The sequence below is a fragment of the Diadema antillarum genome, unplaced genomic scaffold (assembly GCF_040938485.1).
Source record: "Diadema antillarum isolate AM-2024a unplaced genomic scaffold, OU_Dant_1.0 seq00000398_RagTag, whole genome shotgun sequence".
NCBI lineage: Eukaryota > Metazoa > Echinodermata > Echinoidea > Diadematoida > Diadematidae > Diadema > Diadema antillarum.
In genome coordinates this window covers 112,092-120,524 of record NW_027271389.1, presented here as the reverse complement: position 1 = coordinate 120,524, position 8,433 = coordinate 112,092, and the positions used below count along the sequence as shown (strand labels likewise).

General features: G+C 41.6%; 1 protein-coding gene across 1 annotated transcript; it reads left to right on the top strand.

Annotated features, from left to right (window-relative positions):
• Window positions 1–4,570: 4,570 nt before the first annotated feature.
• LOC139732054 (uncharacterized) lies at window positions 4,571–8,433 on the top strand. The gene is made up of 3 exons (XM_071642931.1): window positions 4,571–4,640; window positions 4,966–5,301; window positions 6,802–8,433. The coding sequence occupies exons 2-3, from the start codon at window positions 5,035–5,037 to the stop codon at window positions 8,431–8,433; spliced, it is 1,899 nt and encodes a 632-aa protein (XP_071499032.1). The 5' UTR covers window positions 4,571–4,640; window positions 4,966–5,034.

The window sequence follows — 8,433 nt, the reverse complement described above, 5'->3', positions numbered from 1 at the left end:
TGTGGATCCCGTGGCTTCAGCCAATGTCAGCATACGATCTCTGTTGAGTAGATGCAGTGGGTTGCTCTATGGTTCGCTTGATGAAATTTCGCATATTCGAAGCAAGATCGAACACCTAGCTCTAACTGTCTTATTGATGTAGACCCCATCTTGTTCAAGGTGTCTGTCACCGATGTTGTTGTCAATGAAACTCCTGCGCTGTTCATTGGCAGCTAATTTTAGGCGATCTTTAACCCCATCGACTCGGCACCTCAGATGAACTGATTCCCACCTGCGATATGCACAACAATAGACAAGGCAACTTCACACCCGTTAGTTGAATCACGTCCAGTAAGGATATCATGATTGTCATCTGCGGTCGATTTCTGTACTTTCATCATCTTCCGACATAATTATGTTGTTTGACCCGACATGCAGAATGACGTCTCCTTTCGTCTTTACACCCTCGGTAACCTTCTTAGCGGAGATATCTGCCACCTTCGCCCCTGGGTGTGGATGTCAGATCATATTGTGCCTTCGGCTCAGAAGGCGGCCATTGATGTACTTTATTATAGAGTCCCCTTCGATGTCAACATCTGGTAGATCGGTGAAGAGGCGCTGTCTATTGTCCTCCGTGCACTCTCTAATCTGGTCGCTTGATACTTCCAATGTAGAGGTAGATGCTCGGGAAGCACAGATTCCTGACAAGTGAAAAACGTTTTGATGATGTGACTGATAACTTTATTGCCGCAGTCTAAAAACTGGAAGCGTAGTCAAATTCTTTGCAAATATGCCAATTAGTTTTTATTGGACTGTAAACTTTTAGTTTCTGTTGGTTTGGTTACTTCCTTATGGTCCAATGGGTTTTAATAGAGTGTGACGTTTAAGTGGACATCGTTGGTCCTGTCGGTATCTCATGGCATAGATGTTGATGGGGTCAGTTTCAACATTTTGCCTATAAAGATTTCAATTGGTCCAGTTGGTTTTGATGATATCAAGTCTGATGGTGTCCATTGAATCATTAAGTGCCAATCAGGTATTGCTATTAGTACATCAAACTCCAATAAAAACCACTCCAAATTATCCACAAAATAAATGGTAATGGCGTTCTAATAGTCTCTAATGGATTGCTGACCTGAAAAAAAAAAATACCTGAACTGATTGAAGGTGATATAGACTTTTAAAAGAGGTAGGAATAGCAAGAACACAGGACATTGGGGTAAGGAAAGTACTCTCCCTACCCCCCCCCCCCCGACAAACACATACACACACACACACACACACACACACACACACACACACGTACTACGAGCATTGCGTGACAACGTCAAGTGCATGCACACATGAGCTGCATTACTGACGGGTCCCCAGACTTCCCCACCACTCGTGACGTGAGTCGGGGTGTGAACTACACCTCCTTGGTGCCTGAAGCACGTGAACGCTTTCGGTTCTGGGTGTTGATGAAGGCTCCTAAATCCATGATCTGTTCAAGCAAGTTCAAGAACAGGAGTTCCAACTGGCTATGATTATTCAAGTAACCGTATGTTTGCTAGGGATGCACAAAGACATTCACATGTGCAACGCATCTGTGACTGAACTGGTGATCGGCGTAGAATCGATGCCGCCATCTTTCTGAGCAATCTGAGGATTCATTTTGAAATTAGATACGATGTCTATTTTGCTCGTTTATTCATTAAGTGACATGAAATTTCACCTAATAATGAAACATATAAAGTATAGAGGCCCTGCAAATGTGTGATTTTACCGCATCAGCCAATCCTCATTCTTCTCACCCATGTTAATCAGAATAGATGTGAAATGCTTATTTCTTGTTTTGTTTTGTTTGTTTTGTACAGGGATATTTATCTAAAGAGAAATGTGATGGGATTCGGGTGCGTGGTCTGCTATACCCTATCAAAAGATATCAAACCTTCATCAAATTGTTTAAGCCTTAGTCATGGAAGCAGAAATTATTTGAATATCATGAGGAGAGGCTTTTCCTAGCAACAAGGTTATTGTTATAGGTCCTATTCCTCTGCCTGTCTGGTGTACTGTAAACTGACATACGATGAATACAGTGTGTGTGAATGAGACTGGCATGTTCTTAACCGTCTTGTACAGGAGATATCGCATGGTAGTTTTTTAATTAAAAATAAACCAAACAGTCTTCCCTTATGGACTTTATCATTGCAAATATTGTGATGATAATGGTAATCTATCAGCTCATTGACAATACTCTACAGGCCTCTTTGTTTAGAGACAGACATTATGGCCTACAAAGCACCACGTTTCGAGCAGTATATAAATCAAAAATGCAATAATGCGATTTTCTCCATACATTATTCTTTATGCAATAATTATCAATGACAACAGACAACCGTCTTTTCCGGCGGGACTATAGTATCCTCATATACATGACCATTACATGGACAACGCTATTAATAAAATATGTGAAAATTTCACAAAATTGTATTTGTCATAAAAATTACAGATTTCATCGACTTGTTATGCTGACAAAATATAGTCCTATTACTTCCCCTGTTTTCTGAAAGAGATAAATCATTACACTGCTCTTTCATTGTGCTGGAAAGGTGAAAATATGTTGAATTTTCTTTATATTTCTTAATACCTTTGGTTACAATGACATCATGAATTGTAGTAGTCTCCTTATCCAGCGATGACAGCAGCTTAAAAGTTCCCTATGTATGTACAATTGGCTAGTATCTTCTGTTAGCTTTGTCACGCAGGGTCACCAAAACAAGTCAATAATTACTGTAACATCCATTTACTATTTAAACTGCATGCAACTTAAGGGGATAAATAGTTTCCATAGTTGTACCTGCGAAATGTACAATCATGCCTGCAACAAGAATAAATTATTCGCACTGAAACCTTGAATGGACACGTGGTTTTCTTAACAAAGCTAAAACCGCTATTCAACACTTCAATCTATTTTTAAATCAAGGACTACTTAAGTGAATATTGAAGCATATCATATTTCATACTACTTCATTGACAATGATTAATTGTCTTATAAAAACACATAGACCAGCTTTTGAAAACAAACTTTTTTTTTTTTTTGTCAGGGACTCGGTTCCCAAAGAATGGAAGAACCAGGCTCATTCAATACTTAGTTCTGACTTCTGGTATGAGTTTAAACATTCAGTATCTTTATCCTTGGCGTTTTTTTTCTATTCTAACGACTCTTAAAGGACAAATTTACCACTTGCAGATGAAGCAAAAACCCAGCATTAGCGCTTCAAAATAGTTCTAAAAATGAGTTAGGGATAGAAACAACTAATGTAAAAATTTGAACCAGTATATTCTATGCTAAGTATGTTAAATATTCAAAATGTGAACAATAGTTATCGTAAAGATATTTCCAGACTTACCAGTCTACAGTTATGGTTTTATGAGAAAAATAGTGATATCTCCTTATATTTTAGACTTTATTGAAAAAAAACCCAAACAAATATATGGTAGGATGTTTTGTGATACAAGTACAACTGACCCACACATATGCATCAAAAGTGATATCTTGAACATTTTTTTTTTAATATCACTGCTCCCAAAGGTAAAGAGGACCTTTAACCTCGAGTGTATACGTATCATCTATTTGTTCACGATGTGTTTGGTATGATTTATGTGCATTGTGTTTATTCATATTGTGACTTCTCACATTTCGTACGATACGTTTGAATGAAGATATCTCGCTCTCACTTCCAATCGGAATCATTGTGATTGATTTCGAATGAATATATTTGTGGATGATATTTGCTGCTTGACCTTCACAATTAATACGAATGTTGAACCCATTTGACTGTTCATCTTCAGAGACTGTCACGGCTTCTAATGACATAAAAATACGGGCATCATACATTAATTAAACAGTACATCATCACTTTATTGAGTTATTAGCTACATAGGCGTTGGCGTTCCATGCCAAAGACCCGGGTTCGATTCCCGGCGGAGACCAACATTTCAACTCTTGTACTTTTCCGAAAAGGAGGAACAGTGAGAGGAAGAATGATATCAAAGCTACGCACCGATTTCTCCTTCCTTTCTCATCTTTCTCTCTCTCTCTCTCTCTCTCTCTCTCTCTCTCACACACACACACACACACACATTACACACATATATACCAAACTACAAAACAAAGCATTGAAAGAAATAACGCCATAGAAATAACAACATTGTAGCACATTACATTTCGTGTACAATATCATACTATAACTGTGATTAACATGATGAATGTAATTTGCTATACATCATATTAATACTCCATGCATCTGACAGCATTAGATTCAAATGATGCCAATTGTCTCCATTTATTGCGTATCTACTCTCACTTTCATATCAATGGATGGAATTGATCTAGCATGTCTAGAGAGATCTGAACGAGTGACTAAGTGCTATGCGATGTTTACCAAAGTCTAGATGTTTTCTTCAAGGCAAGCGCTCTTTACAAGCCTTGCAAAACCACTCATGAAGAGCAATGCTAAGACGTATTGAAAGCGCATTGTTCTGCAATCAAAAACAAACTTGATACGTGTACTTACGACGGAGAGGCACACACACTGGTGTGAAGTGGGGAATACCAAGTTCACACGCAAAATCAGCATCAACAGGAAACCATCCACAACACAAGCAGCCACGAGCAAGTGAGTTCCATCTTTGAGTGTCTGAGTTGATTTTATTTGAATTATTTTGTAGGCTGAGGAAAGCAGGCAAAATATATACTGCATGCATAGCAGAGATTGTGTGAACAAATGAATGAGTTGCCGGTCAATGTACACACGTGTTCTTGGATTCAGGACATGTTATAATACAGGAAAGGGTTTAGAGAATCTATAAATAAATTATAATCATATGTTTTTGCTTTGATTTCCTTCATCAAGAACGGGAAGTGTGGGGATATTACTAAAAAGTAGAACTGAAATAAAACGAAGAAACTGAAAAATTGTCACCGTTCACTAATTGATCAAGGCACATTTGGCTGCTGATCTCTGCCATTGCGAGGGACGGACGGCTGGTGGGAGCTGAAAGGGGCGGAGTATGCCCAAGCGACTGTACACGGAGGAGTCTCTTCAGGAAGCCCTGAAGCGGGTGAGACTTGGCGAGCTGTCTCAGCGCCAGGCTTCCGTCCAGTATGGCATTCCAAGGAGTACCATCTTCGACAAACTGAGTGGGCGGAGGCCCGAGGAGTACTGCAGAATGGGACGCGCCCCTTACTTGACACCTGCTGAGGAGGACAGGCTGGCACAGTGGGCTATCCAGATGTCTCGCATTGGATACGGCAGAACAAGGGAGCAGATCATGCAGGTAATACTCTTAGAACCTTTCTGTCGCAAGACGTCTGCCGAATCTAGCCTTCTGGCTCAAATAACAAACCAACAACAACAATGAAATTAAAAAAAAAATCTTGAGGAGCTCAAGATGGGGTGTCGACAATATTTGTCGTTGTCCTACCAGGCGACACACCTGACATTTTCTCGAAGATGTGAAGGATTTTGTTATTGGCAAATGCTATCGTCAATCTTGCTTGAAACGTGAGCATTTTGACCAAAAATTGAGATATCATCACCAAAGCATGCTCTTCATTTTTTTTTATTTCATGCAAACACTATCAAGCAATGTGATGCATTTTTATTTGCAATTATGTGACCACGACATCATGTCATACACAAGAAAAGTATTGTCTACCACGACGATGAACATCTTTCGTACTAAAGACAAATATTTTTTGTTTAAATCATGTATCATCCTTGTTTCTATGAAAGCATTACACTGTAACAGTTCCCCCATTTTTTGTTAGTGTAGATAGCACAGTGCTCGTGTGATGTAGCAATAAATGTTATTATTTGCTTTCTGTAATATGACCGCGTCTTTTCACTTTTCTGTTTCGATGACCAGATAATTACTCCCCCCCCCCCCAATGTGTCATTGTGAAACAGAATTGTATCACCTGCCAACGTACTATGTGCAACTAAACTGTAATTTGCTTTTCATTTCGGATGGCAATACTCCGTAATACGAGGTCAAAGGAATGTTGAATTCTCTTTGCATCCACTGTTGTAGGTAGGGATGTTAACGAGTTTGATTATATGGACAACAAACGTGCTTATTTTATTCTCAGCTCTTTTCCGGAAGGTGTGGTGTCCGTATGTACCTGCGTGTGTCTTTGACATTGAAGCTAGTCAGGAAAGTGTGTTACCTTACAGGGGGATTCACCCAGTAAAGGTCAATAAGGTCAAATAGCAGTAAAGGTCAATATACTGGACATTCTCTTTAATTTGTGTGTGTGAGTGTGAGTGCGTGTGTGTGTGTGGTAAATTCACGTGAGGTCACTGCTGAATAAGAAGACCAACAGTCCATGATGTCACAGTACGGGAAGACGATTCATCTAGCAAATGGAAAGAGAATTCCACAAAACGTCATTTCGTATATAAAAAATTAAAAAACTGACATGCCCTGAACTTGACATCATATCAGGGTTATAATATTTCCCCTGTCGTTTGAGGTAGCACAGTCAAAAGTTCTTCACATTATGCTAGAAAAAAAAATCAAGTATATTAAATTTCCTTATGTATTGTCCCTAAACTGTGACATCTAATCATGCTGTCTGTACCCTTCCTATCCCGCGATGGCGGTATGCGATTTTGAATAAGAGTCCAGGTCATAATTATCATGGGAATAGTTCAGTACAAAAGTATAATTGTGTCAGTGTCGTACAGGTCAGCGTTCCTGTTACCTTGTCCACATGTGGTGCGTCACTTTCCTAAATGAAACGTCTTCTACCTTTACTTTTCCCTTCGACCATAGATGGCTCAGACTATCGTGACAGCCGAAGAAAGAGAGACTCCGTTCACTGACAATAAGCCTGGGAAGAAGTGGTTTGCTCACTTCATGAAGAGGAACCCAACGCTGTCTCTTCGCAATCCCCAAGGGCTCGGCATTGAGAGGGCCGTCCTAACATGTGATAAACTTGATCGCTGGTACAACGGCCTCCACGATTTCCTGAAGGCAGAAAACGCCATGAGCATCCTCGAGTGCCCTCATCGTATTTGGAATGCTGACGAGAGTGGCTTTGCCTTGTCCCCGAAAGGAGAACGCGTCCTTGGGATGAAAGGGGCGAAGTTTGTCTACTCCTTGGCCTCCACCACCAAGACAAATTTGACCACTCTTGTGGCAGCTTCGGCCAGTGGGAACTTCTGTCCGCCATTTGTCATCTACCCGGGGCAGCGGGTGTCCCGCAACTGGAAGCCCCTCGAAGGAGCCCCGGAATCCTGGTTCTACGGGTTCAGCAAGTCCGGATGGATGAACGCCGAGCTGTTTTATTCCTGGCTCTCCAATCATTTCTATCCCTATCTTGTGAGTCAGAACATCCATTTTCCCGTGCTTCTCCTGGTGGACGGGCATACCAGTCACGTTGATCTTCACGTTGGAGAGTTTTGCGCAGAGAGAGAAATAATCCTCTATCGCCTACAATCTCATTCTTCTCACGTGACCCAACCCTTAGACCTGGCTCTCTTTGGGCCGCTGAAGAAGGCCTACAAAAAAGAGGAGACGGCGTGGAAGGACCAGCATGTCGGCCAGTTTGTCAGCAAGTCAGTGTTTGCTGGCATCTTTTCCAAGGCCTGGAATCAAATCAAGCCAGAATACGCCAAGGCAGGCTTCAAGGCAGCTGGACTCTACCCCTTCACCAAGAAGTATGACAGGAACAAACTCGGTCCATCCAACATATTCGCGAGCATGAGAATCTCTGATGATCCCAAGCCATCATCAGTGTCTTCATCCGAATCACAAACGGAGGGCTCGTCATCATCTTCGACATCATCAGTTGCTCAGACGATAGACCTAACGATAGACCAGAAGCCCATAACGGTGTCCATTGCAACGCAGACAGTAGACACCACTGCTGAGAGCATTGTTTTTCCTGATCCACGAAGGTTGCCAGCAGGGGCGAACAACAGAAGGCCGGATGATTTTGTTGGCCCAAGTCTGGAGAAGTACTTGGTTTATCCGGAAGCGGAGAGAGGTACCCAGAGAAAGGGCACAGGAGAGGAGCTTCCTAAAGCCCTTTCAGGTCAAGTTTGGATTGCATACCAGAAGAGAAGAAAGGAAGAGCAGCAGGCCGAGGAGGAGAGGAAGCAAAAGCGACGGGAGGAAAGAGAATCTAACAAGGCCGCCAGAGAACTTCTCAAGGCTGCGAAAGAGTTGAACAAGGGGGCCGGTGCCGGAAAGAAAGCTGCGAAAATTAAAAAGCGAGAGGACTTCATCGAGGAGGATGTGTGTGCAGAATGCGGGGGGCACTTTGATAGCTCAGATGCACAGTGGGTGGGGTGTAGTCACTGCCCTAGATGGTATCATGTAGAATGTACCAACCTCTCTTCCATGACCATGGAAGAAATCGAGGAGGTCGAATTTACCTGCAATGCTTGTCAAAATCAATAA

Bases quoted from the DNA above. Each gene is read 5' to 3' on its own strand.
- LOC139732054 (XM_071642931.1), top strand. From the start codon at position 5,035: ATGCCCAAGCGACTGTACACGGAGGAGTCTCTTCAGGAAGCCCTGAAG. The intron at 5,302-6,801 runs GTAATACTCTTA...CTTCGACCATAG, and splicing joins CAAGGGAGCAGATCATGCAG to ATGGCTCAGACTATCGTGAC.